Source organism: Piliocolobus tephrosceles, chromosome 3, assembly GCF_002776525.5.
Source record: "Piliocolobus tephrosceles isolate RC106 chromosome 3, ASM277652v3, whole genome shotgun sequence".
Taxonomy (NCBI): Eukaryota; Metazoa; Chordata; class Mammalia; order Primates; family Cercopithecidae; genus Piliocolobus; species Piliocolobus tephrosceles.
The window spans coordinates 146374856-146391140 of record NC_045436.1 but is presented as its reverse complement, the minus strand read 5'-3'; the positions used below and the strand labels follow the sequence as shown (position 1 = coordinate 146391140).

The following is a 16285-nucleotide window of genomic DNA, read 5'->3' as shown; positions in this document are numbered from 1 at the left end:
AGTGAGCTGAGATCCGGCCACTGCACTCCAGGCTGGGCGACAGAGAGAGACTCCATCTCAAAAAAAAAAAAGAAAAAGAAAAAAAAAAAGAAAATCGCTTGAACCCAGGAGGCAGAGGTGGCAGTGAGCCAAGATCATGCCATGCACACTCCAGCTCGGGTGACAGAGCAAGATTCCTTCTCAAAAAAAAAAAGAAAAAGAAAAAGAAAAAGGAGAAGAGAAGAGAAGAGATGAGACGAGACAAGACTTAGGTATGGTGGCTCATGCCTGAAATACCAGCACTTTAGGAGGCCAAGGTGGGCAAATCGCTTGTGCCCAGGAGCTCGAGACCAGCCTGGGCAACATGGCAAAACTGCTTCTCTATAAAAGAACTTTAAAAAAATTAGCTGAGCATGGTGATGCACATCTATAGTTCCACCTACTCAGGAAGCTGAGGTCTGAGATTGCTTGAGCCTACACAACAGTGAGCCAGGATTGTGCCACTGCACTTCAGCCTGGGCGACAGAGTGAGACCCCATATCCAAAAAAGGAAAGAGAAAAAAAAAAGAAAATCTTAACAAAAAAAGGCTGGGTTTGGTGGCTCATGCCTATAATCCCAGCACTCTTGGAGGCCAAGGTGGGTGGATCGCTTGGGTCCAGGAGTTTGAGACCAGCCTGGACGGCATGGCAAAACCCCGTCTCTACCAAAACCAAACCAAAACAAACAAACAAAAACAAAAAAAGCACGTTCACAAAATTAGCCAGTTGTGGTGGCATGGGCCTATGGTCCCATTTACTCTGGAGGCTGAGGGAGGAGCATCACCTGAGCCCAGGAGGTCAAGGCTGCAGGCCACTCTACCCCAGCCTGGGTGACACAAGACCTTATCTCAAAAACAAAGAAAGAAAAAAAAGTCAATTTTGATTTTCTTATATGTTGAGAGATGAGAAATAGGGGTCTAGTTTCATTCTTCTGCTAGTCAGTTTTCCAAGCACAATATTGTAGAGACTATCCCTTTCCCCCTTGTATGTTCTTGACACCTCTGTTGGAAATGAGCTGGCCAAAAAAGCACGAACATATATCTGGGTTCTCAATTCTGTTCCTTTAGATGTGTCTAGTTTTCATGCCAGTATCATGTTGATTTGGTTAGTGTAGTTTTGTAGTATATTTTAAAGTCAGGTAGTGTGATCGCTCCAGCTTTTGTTCTTTTTCCTCGTATTGCTTGGCTATTTGAGTCTTTTGTGGTTCCATATAAAAGTTAGGATTGTTTTTTCTATTTCCGTGAAGAATTTGTATTTTGACAGAAATTCCATTTAGTTTGAGTAGTACTGTCATTTTAACAAGATTAATTTTGGCCAGGTATGGTGGCTCATGCCTGTAATCCCAGCACTTTGGGAGGCCAAGGCAGGCAGATCACCTGAGGTCGGGAGTTTGAGACCAGCCCGACCAACATGGAGAAACCGTGTCTCTACTAAAAATACAAAATTAGGCGGGTGTGGTGGCGCATGCCTGTTAATACCGGCTACTTGGGAGGCTGATGCAGGAGAATTGCTTGAGCACGGGAGGTGAAGGCTGCAGTGAGCTGAGATCACGCCACTGCACTCCAGTCTGGGCAACAAGAGCCAAACGCCATCTCAAAAAAGAAAAAAAAAAAAAAAGAAATATTTAAAAAATAGTCTTCCATTTCATGAGCATGGAATATCTTTCCATTTTTTGTGTGTTATCTTTAATTTCTTCCATCAGCGTTTTAAAGTATTCCTTGTAATAGATCTTTCACTTATTTAGTTGATTATTAGGTATTTAATATTCTTTGTAGCTATTGTAAATAAGTTTGCTTTCTTGATTTTTCATATTGTTTGCTGTTGGCATATGTAAATGCTACTGAGTTGTGTATGTTGATTTTGTATCCTGCAATTATACTGAATTCATTTATCTGTTCTAACAGTTTTTCAGTGGAGTCTTTAGCTTCTTCTGTGATAATGTCATCTGCGAACAAGGCTAATTTGACTTCTTTCTCGCTAAATTTGGATGGCCTTTTTTTCTCTTGACTAATTGCTCTGGCCAGGACTTCCAGTAATTTGGTGAACAAAGGTGCCAGAAGTGGCTTCCATATTTTATTCCAGGTATTAGATGAAAGCCTTCCAATTTACCCCATTCAGCACAATATTCAGTGTGGGTGTGTCACATATGAACTTTATTATTTTGAGGTATGTTCCCTCTATACCTATTTTGTTGAGGGTATTTATCATAAAGTAATATTGAATTTTCTTGAATGTTTTTTAAGTACCTATTAAAATGACTATACGGTTTTTATTCTTGGTTCCATTCATATGAATCATGTTTTTCGATATATGATTTATGAACCATCCCTGCATCCCTGGGATGAATTCCATTTTATCATGATGAATGATATTTTTAATGTGTTATTGAAATCAGGTTGCTAGTATTTTTGAGGATTTTTGCATTTACGTTCATCAGTGATATGCCCCTATCCCTCACTCTCTAAAAAAGTAAATCAAAATGGATTAAGACCTAGTGGATGAAACTACTAGCAGAAAATGCTAGGATAATGCTTAAAGACATTGATCTGAGCCAAGTTTGTTTGTGTTAACATCCCAAAAGTATAGGCAACCAAAGCAAAAATAGAAAAATACGATTACATTAAGCTAAAATGGTTCTGCACAGCTAAGGGAGCAATAAAAAAAGCGAAGAGATAACCCACAGAATGAGAAAATATTTGCAAATTATCCATCTGTCAACGGATTAATAACCAGAACATATAAGGAGTTCAAACAACTCAACTGCAAAATAACAAAACAAAACAAAAAAACACAAGACAGACAGACAAAAAATCAAAACCACACACAAAAATTCCAATTTAAAAGTGTGAAAAGAGGCCAGGTGCGGTGGCTCACGCCTGTAATCCCAGCACTTAGGGAGGCTGAGGCAGGCAGATCATGAGGTCAAAAGATTGAGACCATCCTGGCCAACATGGTGAAACCCGGTCTCTACTAAAAAACAAAAATCAGCTGGGCGTGGTGGCGTGTGCCTGTAGTCCTAGCTACTTGGGAGCCTGAGGCAGGAGAACTGCTTGATCCCGGGAGGCGAAGATTGCAGTGAGCTGAGATGGCGCCACTGCACTCCAGCTGGCGACAAAGCAAGACTCCAGCAAAAAAGAAAAAAAAGAAAAAAAAAAAGGCTTTTTATCAACAAGACAGGGAATAATGGATGCCGGTGAGGATGTGGAGAAAAGTGAACCCTCGTACACTGTTGTTGGGAATGTAAATTAGCATAGCCACTAAGGAAAACTGTATGGAGGTTCCTCAAAAAACTAAAACTAGATCTACCATATGATCTAGCAATTCCACTACTGGGTATATATTTTTTAAAAAGGAAATTAACATATTGAAGAGATATCTGCACTCCTAAGTTTATTGTGTCACTATTCACAATAGCCAATATGGAATCAACCTAAGTGCACATCAACGAATGAAGAAAATGTGGTATATATGTACAATGAAAAATTATTCAGCCATAAAAAAAGAACGAAATCCTGCCATTTGTAGCAATGCGTATGGAAATGGAGCTCATTACGTTAAATAAAACAAGCCAAGAACAAAAAAACAAATATTGCCAATTCTCAGTCATATGTGGGAGCTAAAAATGTGAATCTCATGATGACACAGTAGACTGGTAGCTAAAAGAAGCTGGGAAGGGTGAGAAAGGGGGAATGAAGAGAGGTTAATTAATATAGAACAACTAGTGTTTTAGAGATTGGGAGAGCGACTGTAGTTTAATAGCTAGAAGATAATTTGAATGTTTCTAGCATAAAGATGAATATTTATGGTGATGTATATCACCAATACACTGATTTGATCTTCACAAACTGTACAAATGTATTAAATTATCAGACATAGCCCAAATACATGTACATTTATTATGTTATGGGCTGACATGTGTTTCTCCCAAATTCATATTAATTCTAATCTCTGGTATCTCAGAATGTGACTGTATTTAGAGACAGGGCCTTTGAAAAGATAATCAAGGTAAAATACGACTGAATGGGTGGGGCCTAATCCAATATAACTATTGTTCTTATAAGAGATTAGGACATAGACATGCTGGGTGCACAGAGAAAAGACCACAAGAGGACACAGTGCGAAGGAAGCCATCTGCAAATGAAGGTGAGAGGCTTCAGGAAAAAAATTTAAAATTGCTGATACCTTGGATCTCAGGCTTACACCTCCAGAACTGTGAGAAAATAAATTCCTTTTGTTCAGGCTAGGCACTTTGGGGTATTTTGTTATGAAAGCCCTAGCAAATGACAATCAGCATTTCAATACAGCCACGTCAGTGATTCACCTAAGGTGAAATAAACAGTGAAGCTTGGGCACTGGAACTGATCTCTGAATTCTAAGTTGTTTGGAAAAAGAACCAACAAGTGCTGCACAGTAACTCAATATGGAAAGATATATAGCTTATCTACTGGAAAAATGATTGGTGCAAGAGAAAAGCATTACCAGAAGTTTGAAAAATCTGAAATCATGAGAATACGTAATAAAAAATCAATAGCTCTTAACTAACGTCTATGATGCCAGGCTGCTTACCTTTATATACTATCTCAAATTAACATAATCATCCACCACGATTTTATGCCCATATTAAAGTTGAAAATAAATGAAATCCAAAGACTTTATCCAAAGCCACAAAGTAGACTTATGTTTTGAAACCAAATTTGTCTAAAGATAATCCTGTCCTCTTTCCAATATATCATTCTGTTCTCATACATTAAATGAACAGTGGTATAGTATGTACTACAGAATATTACAGGGCCATTAAAATGCTTAAGAAAACTGAGAGGTTGGTCAACAGTAACACAGACCTAAAATATTCCTTTTTCTGTCTTTCTCTTTGTTCTAAGTTTTCTTTAATGAGAACGCGTAAGCTAAAAATAAACACAAGAACTCTTTAAAAACAGAAAGCATTAAATAAAGTCAAAGACCATAAAATGAGAAGGCTTTCCCTTCAACTGGAATTATGTACACCCCTGTGATTAAAAAGAGACATACAGAGGTTTTTATGTATCTTTAGGAGCCCAGAATTTAAATTAACAACAATTGTAGTTTCAGATTATTATCTATTTTTGAGTGAATATACTTCTTGGCTTACCTTATGGCTTCTGAATCAATGTGCACAGGTGCGATTCTTTCCAACAGAAATTTGACCATCTCTAGAAAAGGATTTGTTGGTTGCTTAGGATTTGCTAGTTTCCGGGCTATTTCTCTCTATAGAAGAAAAAGAGTTTTACCAAAAATGTGATTTGCTTTCATATTTTTGAAAAGAAAAATCACTGTAGGCCAAAAGAAGGAACTGAAATATTCAAAACCAGCATAAGTGGTTAAGAATTGTCTGCTCCAGACCCTGACTAAAAATTTTACACCCACCGAGCAATGACTGCAAAATCTGGACAGCAGAGAAAAGAAGTGTATGATGAGGTTTCTGGGTGAACACAGCCTTGCCTCACAATTCTTTGATGAAAACTATTGGCTAACATAGGAACCTTTTTTTTTTTTGAGACGGAGTCTAACTCTGTCACCAGGCTAGAGTGCAGTGGCACGATCTCGGCTCACTGCAACCTCCACCTCCTGGGTTCAAACGATTCTCCTGCCCCAGGCTCCAGAGTAGCTGGGATTACAGGCACAGGCCACCATGCCCAGCTAATTTTTGTATTTTTGTAGAGATGGGGTTTCACTATGTTGGCCAGGCTGGTCTCGAACTCCTGACCTCAAATGATCCGCCTGCCTCGGCCTCCCAAAGTGCTGGGAATACAGGTGTGGGCCACTGTATTCACTCTATGAATTCACTCATTTTAACACTCTAATTTAGAATAAAAACAATTTGTACTTTTATGGGCATGCTTTATTGGTTTTAATTATTTCATAATTTGACAGAATACTGTGTTTTGTTTCACTTAATTTTTTCTTTTTTCTTTTTGGAGCCAGAGTCTCGCTCTGTCAGTCACTCAGGCTGGAATGCAATGGTGCAATCTTGGCTCACTGCAACCTCTGCCTCCCAGATTGAAACAACTCTCCTCCCTCAGCCTCCATAGTAGCTGGGATTAAAGGTGTGCGCCACTATGCCCGGCTAATTTTGTATTTTTAGTAGACACATGGTTTCGTCATGTTGGCCAGGCCGGTCTCGAACTCCCAGCCTCAGGTGATCCAACCACCTCGGCCTCCCAAAGTGCTGGGATTGCAGGCGTGAGCCACCCGCGCCTGGCCAGTTAATTTGTTTTTTAAAAAATACATATTCAGGCCAGGCGTGGGTGGCTCACACCTGTAATCCCAGCACTTTGGGAGGCCGAGGTGGGTGGATCACCTGAGGTCGGGAGTTTGAGATCACCCTGACCAATATGGAGAAACCCCATCTCTATTAAAAATACAAAATTAGCCGGGCTTGGTGGCGCATGCCTGTAATCCTAGCTACTTGGAAGGCTGAGGCAGGAGAATTGCTTGAAACTGGGAGGCAGAGGCTGCGGTGAGCCAAGATCATGCCATTGCACTACAGCCTGGGCAACAAGAGCAAAACTCCGTCTCGAAAGAAACAAAAACAAAATCATATTCATACATACATAAATACTTGCAAAATTTTTCAGTTCTGGAAGAACATAGATGGAGGATAAATGAGAACCCTGTACACCCCTACAATTTTTTTTATAAGTTAGACATATAATAATGGAAGGCTAATAGATGACCCCAATAATAGAAGTAACTCTCAGCCAGGCGCACTGGCTCACGCGTGTAATTAAAACACTTTGGGAGGCCAAGGCAGGTGGATTGCCTGAGCTCAAGAGTTTGAGATCAGTCTGGGAAACATGGCAAAACCCTGTTTCTACCAAAAAATACAAAAAATTAGCCAGGTGTGATGGTGCATGCCTGTGGTCCCAGCTACTCAGGAGGCTGAGGTGGGGGGGGATCACTTGAGCCTGGTAGGCAGAAGTTGCAGTGACCACCTGAGATTGCACAGCTGCACAGATCCTCTCTCAAAAAAAGAAAACAAACAAACAAAAAAGTAACTATCCATTTAAGCTCAAAGATTATGGTATTAGGCCAGGCGCAGTGGCTCATGCCTGTAATCCCAACACTTAGGGAGGCCGAGGTGGACGGATCATTTGAGGTCAGGAGTTGAGACCAGCCTGACCAAGATGGTGAAACCCCATCTCTACTAAAAATATTAAAAAATCACTCAGGCGTGGTGATACATGACTGTAGCCCCAGCTACTCAGGAGACTGAGGCAGCACAATCGCTTGAACCCAGGAAGTGGAGGCTGCAGTAAGCCGAGATCACACCACTGCACTCCAGCCCGAGCAACACGGCAGACTCCGGGAAAAAAAAAAAAAAAAAAAAAAAAAAAGCAAAGATTATGGTATTAGATCAAATGTTCCTACCAAGAAAGACATTCTTGCTGGAAGTTTCTGAAGATGAGGACTTCGTAATTATAGAGACTGACTTCTCCAAAGACAGAGTTAAATTTATAATGTGCTGGACCCTTGGGAAAGATATTTAAGAACAAGGCTTTTAATTATAAAAATGCACAAATAGGTATCTTAGCTGAGGAGATAATGAACATTAAATATGCATTCTAAACTACAAAGCAATAACAAATTATATCATTCTATTTATAAGATTTTCTCATAAAAATATATTTTAGTGAAATGTTCAGAACAAAGGGAGAAAAGATTTCTATTAAATTCAGTTATATCTTGATATGAATTACAAAGGTTACATTAAATTCGATATCATAGATATTTGTTAATAGTCTAAGTCCAAAGGACTGAGATTCTGAAGGAAATTTCTTAGTCATTAGCAGATGTCTAACTCACTGTAACAAGCTGTAATTAGCTGAGCAATATTTCAGCATTAGAGAAAAGAAAAATATTCAGTGCTTAATCCCTTACATAATTTCCTTTAAACTAGAGGTTCACATTTTAAATCTGAATTTAAATATAATCTTATGGGAGAAAATATCCCTAAAAGGGGATTATTTTCCCCTCTAGTACAAAGTTAAGTTGCTTTAACCTAAGAAAAATATGTTACAGATTATCTAACAATATGACTACTGGAAAACTGCTAGGCAAACTGTATTACCACTGCCTTAGAAAAGGTCACTAATAAGTGAAAAAAGTAGGCATTAGAAAAGATAATTATGATATGTAAACATAGAATTTTTAAAGTGCTGAGGGAAAAAGAAGAATGCACAATCATTTAAATACAATAACAGAAATACACCTACATATATAAACACTAATACTAGATAAACAGCTTTTAAAGTGACATTTTTGTATTCTCACACAACAATCTTACATTGAGGTAATCACTCATGACAATACCTTTTAGGAAACGACAGTTGGCAGAGAGTTTCAAAACAAAACCAAATAGTTGTCTGTATGCATGACAATGTTTTGGAAATTTCCGATAAAATCTATAGTAGCAATGTATATTACTACTACTAGTATATATTTATTAATTGCATACATTGTTTAAGTACTCTTAAGAAATATCAAAATATTAAGCTCTATTTTCAATATGCTTATAATTTATCAATCCGATTTTTAAAATAAAATAATGAGAGAGCTTAAAAAACACTGTGTCCATATATTACCCCTTTCCTCTTTGAACATCTTTTCCTTTTGACAATTAGGAAAAAAAATTGTTTTAGGCTGGTCACGTGGTTCATGCCTGTAATCCCAGCACTATGGGAGGCCGAGGCAGGCGGATGGCCCCAGGTCAGGAGTTCAAGACAGCCTGGCCAACATGGTGAAGCCCCATCTCTACTAAAAATACAAACAAATTAGCCGGGTGTGGTGGCGGGCACCTATAATCCCAGCTACTCAAGAGGCTGAGGCAGGAAAATTGCTTGAACCTGGGAGGCAGAGGTTGCAGTGAGCTGAGATCACACCACTGCATTCCAGCAACATGAGTGAGACTGTCTCAAAAAAAAAAAAAAAAAAAAAAAAAGGCAAATTCCAAAGTTTTAACTTTCATATTACAGTGAGATGTGCATTATACTCATTGAATTATAAAAAGATATAACTAAACAGAAACAGGGCTGAGGCAGGAGGATCACCTGAGCTCAGCAGTATGAGACCAACCTGGGCAACACAGTGAGATCTCTTCTCTTAAAAAAAAAAATCAAAAAATTAGTTGGGCATGGTGGCACACATCTGTAGTCCCAACTATTTTGGAGGCTGAGGTAGGAGGATCACTTGAGTCCAGGAGGTCAAGGCTGTAATGAGCTATGATCACAACACTGCACTCCACAGACTGGGCAACACAGTGAGATGTTGTCTAAACACACACACAACACACACAGACACACACACACACAAAGAGAAAGAGAGAGAGAGTGGGTATTCTCAGATTTGTCTCCTCTTTCATTTCTTTTCTACTTCCTCCAAGTGATATAATTCTGCTAATATATAGAACCAGGCTTGAATCTCAACACTTCTGAACACAACTGCTAAGACGCTATCTTCTTCCCTAACGCATCTCCTCTGATATCCAGTCAGTCAAACTAGAAATACAACAGTCATTCTTCACACAATAGTCTACTTCCTACTCACCCTTTAAGACTCAACTTAAGAGTCACTTATTCTGGAAGAAGTCATTCCTGGACCTATTTCCACCCCTGCCTGGAATGAGTAATGCTCCTTTATTTTACCAAAGCACACAATTCAATGGAAATATCTGTCAGTCTCTGTCACTTATTCTGCAAGCTCCATGAGCAACCATGAATTATGAAATTTATTAAATCATGCAGTGAATTATAAGTGTGTGATTGATCAAGGAAGAAGATATTTGGAATTCTGAATCTTGGATATCTGAAGATACAATGCATATCCAGGTTATTAGGTAGAGGAGAGTTCTTAAAACTGTAGTCCATAAAAAACTCATGTTGAGACTTGGTTAAAAGATGGAGAGATTTGGCCGGGTGCGGTGGCTCAAGCCTGTAATCCCAGCACTTTGGGAGGCCGAGACGGGCGGATCACGAGGTCAGGAGATGGAGACCATCCTGGCTAACACTGTGAAACCCCGTCTCTACTAAAAAATACAAAAAACTAGCCGGGCGAGGTGGCGGGCGCCTGTAGTCCCAGCTACTCCGGAGGCTGAGGCAGGAGAATGGCGTAAACCCGGGAGGCGGAGCTTGCAGTGAGCTGAGATCCGGCCACTGCACTCCAGCCCAGGCGACAGAATGAGACTCCGTCTCAAAAAAAAAAAAAAAAAAAAAAAAGATGGAGAGATTCATAATCCTACATTATACCTATTTTAAAGATCCCTACTCTTTGTAAGGGAAAGACTTATAAGAGTGACCATTTATTGAAACCCTGCAGGCAGTGCAAGGGGGCCCTGCATTAGGTCACATATAAAATTTCATTTTACATTATATTTATAGGTGAAGAAAATGAATAAGGAGGCTTGAAAATACTGAGTAACTTACTAAAGGTCATATTGGTAGTAAACTATATAGCTGATATTCAAACTGAGGACTGTTTCATTAAATGCTGAATAAACAAGCTTCCTGGAAAATATTAAAATTTGGGGACCATTCTCATAGAGGGAGCAATGGAGCATAAACTAGGATGCACCACTGAAGCTATGGTAAATATGTGGTCCTTCTCTAGGGTCAAGGTGTAGAAATTTAAAACCTGAATTCTAAAGGGAAAGTAAATCTATACATCACATTTGAATTCCACCTCTCACTCTAATTCATTATATCCCCCACCCCACACACAAATACACATGTCTGTTGGTAATCTTTGCTCAAAGTATTTTTGCTAAGATTTTTCAGAAATGGAATTTGGACAAAGAGGGAAGAAAATATTAGATGTCTCTTCCTACTAACTCTCTTACCAACTAATATCTACCTCTTGAGAAGTGAGATATGATTGTAATTCATGAAAATAAGGAGGTAATGATAAATACACATTAGGGTACAGAGAAGGAACTCTTAAGGATGGAATGCAAGCTACACAGAATGAGAGAAACTAAATTTTACATTTGCATATTTTTCTTTATTCTTCTATATCAGAAGAGGAATGGGGATAATAGAGGAAATATGTAAATAATATTCAGTAGCCCATGGAGGAAAGGACAAACTCATGGAGGTACTCTAACAGAGGTTGTTTTCATATGTGTCTAAGGGGTATTCTAAGTCCCACTTTACATATGAGAGCATATAAATAACATACTCAAGTCACACAATGCCAACATATGAGCTAGAAAAGAAGGTATCATGAACCCATGCTCTTAACCACTGCAAGTGCAGTGCTCATTTCTACCTCACTGGCTCCTAATATCAAGAGAACTGATTGGCTATGCTGTGTGGCTGTTGCATTCACAGTGTTGGGATTACAAGAGTGAGCCACCACACCCAGCCTTTTCAAGCTATTTCATTGTCTGATCTAATTATAATAGTAGATTCTCTGCAGGACACAGTCCTCTGAAACTAGACTTCTAAATGCCAAAGAAGTCAATGAAACTTTTAAGCGTTTTCAGCAAGTTACTCAGCTCAGAAGTACAAAGCTTGTTGGGCATGGTGGATCATGCCTATAATCCCAATACGTTGGGAGGCCAAGGTGGGTAGGATCACTTGAGTCCAGGAGTTCAAGACCAGCCTGGGCAACATGGTGAAATCTCGTCTCTACTAAAAATACAAAAATTAGTCAGGCATGACGGCGCATGCCTGTAGTCCCAGCTGCTTGGGAGGCTGAGGCAGGAGGATCATTTGAGCCCTAGATGCAGAGGTTACAGCGAGCTGAGATTGTGTCACTGCACTCCAGCCCGGGTGACAGAGCAAGAGCCTATCTCAAAAAAATAAAAAAGTAAATAAAATTTTAAAAAGAAGTTCAAATGCAAAGGTTGAGGTAGTCTGGGAATTTGGCACATCCACATTCCCAGCCCTGAGAGACAAGCCCACTCTTTTCTCTTCCCTAAATTGGTTTTCCTCCTCAAGTCCTCCTAATTATTGGTATTTGCAATGGTATTCAGATGTCTATGCTGAATAAAAGATACATGTTCTATGCAGCTAGACCTCTTTGCATATACATCTAATATAGTCTGTATCCTTTATAAGTTATTTTAAAACTATCAACTCTAATCCTTTCTAGAACAAAGTTAGACCTATGTAATTGAAATTAGGTTTCCCTTATTTGTCTCTATAAGCCTGGTCCCAAGCATAGTACTTGACGTTTATGCGTAATATTGTAAGAAGGATTATTTATTTAAATCCAATAGGGCAGTGTGGGGCCCTTATACGGAGAAACACATATCCTCCCCCCACCCACAAACACAAAGAATTATCCATCACTCAACGGTGGAGGCAGATTTTGAGAAACGTGTTGTTAAGGCAATTTCACCATGTGAGCATCAGAGTGCATGCACACAAACCTAAACAGTATAGTGTACTACTTCTATACTACAAAATTGTACAGCATGTTACTATGCTAAATGCCATACGGAACTGTAACACAATGGTATTTGTGTAAACATTAGCTAAACATAAGGTAAAAATACGAAAGATAAAAACATAATATAAACCATATAATAAAAATGCCATATACAAGATAAAAAACAGTACACCTACATAAAGAGCACTTATCATAAATGAAGCTTACAGGACTGGAAGTTGACCTGAGTAAGTCAGTGAGTAAGTGGTGAGTGAATATGAAGAAACAGGACATTACTGTACACTACTGTAGACTTTATAAACACTGTACACTTAGGCAGCACTAAATTTATTTAAACATGTTTTCTTTCTTCAATGATAAATTATCCCTAGCTTTTTTGTAATATTTTTACTAAACCTCAAGGGCTTCTTTTTTTTTTTTTTGGAGACGGAGTCTTGCTCTGTCGCCCAGGCTGGAGGGCAGTGTCATTATCTCAGCTCACCGCAAGCTCCACCTCCTGAGTTAACGCGATTCTCCTGCCTCAGCCTCCAGAGTAGCTGGGACTACAGGCACCCGCTACCATGCCTGGCTAATTTTTTTTTTTTTTTTTTGTATTTTTAGTAGAGACAGGGTCTCACTGTGTTAGCCAAGATGGTCTCTATCTCCTGATCTCATGGTCCGCCAACCTTGGCCTCCCAAAGTGCTGGGATTACAGGTGTGAGCCACTGCACCTGGCCAGGCTTTTTTTTACAGATTTTAAAAAACTTTTTGGAGACAGAATCTTGTTCTGTCACTCAGGCTGGAATGCAGCGGTGTATTCCATTTAAGCTCACTGTAGGCTTAAACTCCTGGGTTCAAGTGATCCTCTCATCTCGGCCTCTGGAGTAGTCAGGACCATAGGTGTGTACCACCACATGCAGCTATTTTCTTTCATGTTTTGTAGAGGCTGGGGTCTTGATATACTGCCCAGGTTGGTCTCAAACTCCCGGCTTCAAGTGATCCTCCTGCCTAGGCCTCCCAAAGTGCTGGGATTACAGGTGTGAGCCAATGTACTGGTCTTTTTTTTCTTTTTTAGCTTTTTGACTCTTTTGTAGTAACACTTAGCTTAAAACACACATTGTACAGCTGTACACAAAATGTTTTCTTTCCTTATATCCTTATTGTACTAGCTTCTTTCTATTAAAAATTTTTTTGGCTGCATGTGGTGGCTCACACCTGTAATCCCAATACTTTGTGGGGCTGAGGCAGGTAGGTTTCTTGAGCTCAGGAGTTCCAGACCAGCCTGGACAACATGGAGAAACCTGTCTCTAAAAAACATAAAAAATTAGCTGGGCATGGTGGCATGTGCCTATAGTCCCAGCTACTCAGGAGACTGAAGTGGGAGGATCACATGAACCCAGCAGGCTGAGGATGCAGTGGGCCTTATTACATCACTGCACTCCAGTCTGGGTGACAGAGTAAAACCTTGTTTCAAAAAAAAAAGTTTTAAAACTTTTTTTGGTGCAAAACTAAGATACAACCATACACAGTAGCCTAGGCCTACGCAAGGTCAGGATCACCAAGATGTCACTAGGTGACAGGAATCCTTCAGTTCTGTTATAATCTCCTTTTTTTTTTAAACTTTAAGTTATGGGATACATGTGCAGAATGTGCAGGTTTGTTACATAGGTATACATGTGCCATGGTGGTTTGCTACACCCATCAACCCGAGCTCTGTTATAAGCTTATGGGACTCCCAAAATATATGTGGTCTTATCTTTGGCCAAAACGTTGTTATGCAGTATATGGTTTTAGATACATCAAGAATCTTTTGCCTGGGTGTGTGGCTCATGCCTGTAATCCCAGCACTTTGGGAGGCCGAGGTGGGTGGATCACCTGAGGTCAGGAGTTCAAGATCAGCCTGGCCAACATGGTGAAAACCCGTCTCTACTAACAATACAAAAATTAGCCAGATGTGATGACACATGCCTGTAATCTCAGCTACTCGGAAGGCTGAGGCACGAGAATCGTCTGAACCCAGGAGGTGGAGGTTGCAGTGAGGTGAGATCACTTGAAGGAGTTTGAGACCACCCTGGGCAACATATATTTTTTCCTTTTCTTGAGACAGTCTCATTCTGTCACCCAGGCTGGTGTGCAATGGCATGATCTCAGCTCACTGCAACCTCCACCTCCCGAGTTCAAGCGATTCTCCTGTCTCAGCCTCCTGAGTAGCCCAGATTACAGGCATGTACCACCACAACTGGCAAATTTCTGTATTTTTAGTAGAGATGGGGTTTCACCATGTTATGCGGGCTGGTCTCGAACTCCCAACCTCAGGTGATCCACCCACCTCGGCCTCCCAAAGTGCTGGGATTACAGGTGTGAGCCAACGTGCACGGCCTACAAAAAAATTTAGAAACTTAGCTGTGTGTGGATGCGTGTGCCCATAGTTCTAGTTATTCAGAAGGCTGGGGTACAGGATCACATGAGCACAGGAGTTTAAGGCTGCAGTGAACTATGACTGTGCCACTGTACTCCAGCCTGGGTGACAAAGCAAGACTATCTTAGGGGAAAAAAAAAAAAGGCTGAATAGATGAATGGATAAATTTTCCCTCCTGATAGCTTTTAAGAATATTGGTTTTATATGAAATGAGTTCAAGAGTAGAATGAAGACAAAAGTCTAGATAGGAATTTACTTTATCTATAAATGAAACCAGATATATGGCAATGTTACTACTACTAATTTACTGACGATTATTTCCATTCTAATACATGAAAGAAGAAAATGCACATGCATGCAAGTATTCAGAAAATACTTATCAATTACTCAATGAATGTCTACTAAATACAAAGTACTTTATCTTATAAAATTCCTAAGACCAATCTCCCTGGCTTAGTTCTTTAGTTATTTTCCTGGAATGTGGCTGGAGAGTGAATGGTAAATAGAGAATTAACTTGACAACAGATATACTTCAAAGTAATTCAGAGCTCATGATATTCTTAAATTTATACAAATCACTATATGTAAAACAGACTTTAATGACATACATATTTCTGAAAGTAAAGCTAGAGAAAAAGTGTAAAGTATGATTTACTAACCACACAAATATCTGCTTGTTTGCAAGAACAGGTTGGGCTAATTAATAACTCCAATTGAGACCGAAGTTTCTCATCATCGCCGAGAACCTGGTTAAATTTCTTCACAAAATCTTGTGCTTTCCCGGGGTCAGGCAAATTCTCTATAAAATTAAAAGAGAATCAATATTAAAGAAGGAAAAAAAAAAAACTATTATACTAAGCTAAAGAACAGGTGCCATAAAAATATTGTGGGGCCACTAAAAGAAAAATCAGCCTAACTAAAATTAAGATAAAGATTGTTTTCTTTTATTTAACATTAAATCAATAGTCCCACTGGGTAAATAATTTGTTTGTCTGTATTGACGTTTATTACACGTTTAGTGAGTAAATAAACATACTCACTTGCTATGGTCATCAGTTTCCCAAACATGGCAGAACAGTTAGCTTCTGACTGAAATTTAAAACAGAAACAAAAGCACAACTAGTCATATATGTTAAGAAATTTCTGTAACAAAAATCAATACTCATTACTGTATATTTTTCATGAAGTTCAAAAAAAAAAGTTCATCACAGTCTGCTCAATGGAAAATGGTTTTACCACATATATACACTAAATTAACAACAAAGAATTACATAGTAGCAACTATTAAGACAAATAGAAGGAAAGGAGATGTTAAGAGGAAGGTACCAAAAAAACACAAGTATACAACTTTCACATGAAAGTTACATTGCCAGAAGATTGGAAAAAGATCAATGAAGCAATCAACATATAAAATTATCGTATCAGAATTACTATGAAACTACG

At 39.2% G+C, this 16285-nt stretch overlaps 1 protein-coding gene across 3 annotated transcripts in view; it reads right to left on the bottom strand.

The window, feature by feature from the left end:
* The window catches only part of PDS5A (PDS5 cohesin associated factor A), a 165389-nt gene that overhangs the window by 67590 nt on the left and 81514 nt on the right, over positions 1-16285 (bottom strand). For all 3 annotated transcript variants that reach the window (XM_023224689.2, XM_023224690.2, XM_023224691.1), the window contains 3 exons: positions 15883-15931; positions 15502-15641; positions 5147-5262 (listed from right to left, as the gene is read on the bottom strand). In XM_023224689.2, the coding sequence (XP_023080457.1) occupies positions 5147-5262; positions 15502-15641; positions 15883-15931 (305 nt within the window). The remainder of the gene's footprint in view (positions 1-5146; positions 5263-15501; positions 15642-15882; positions 15932-16285) is intronic.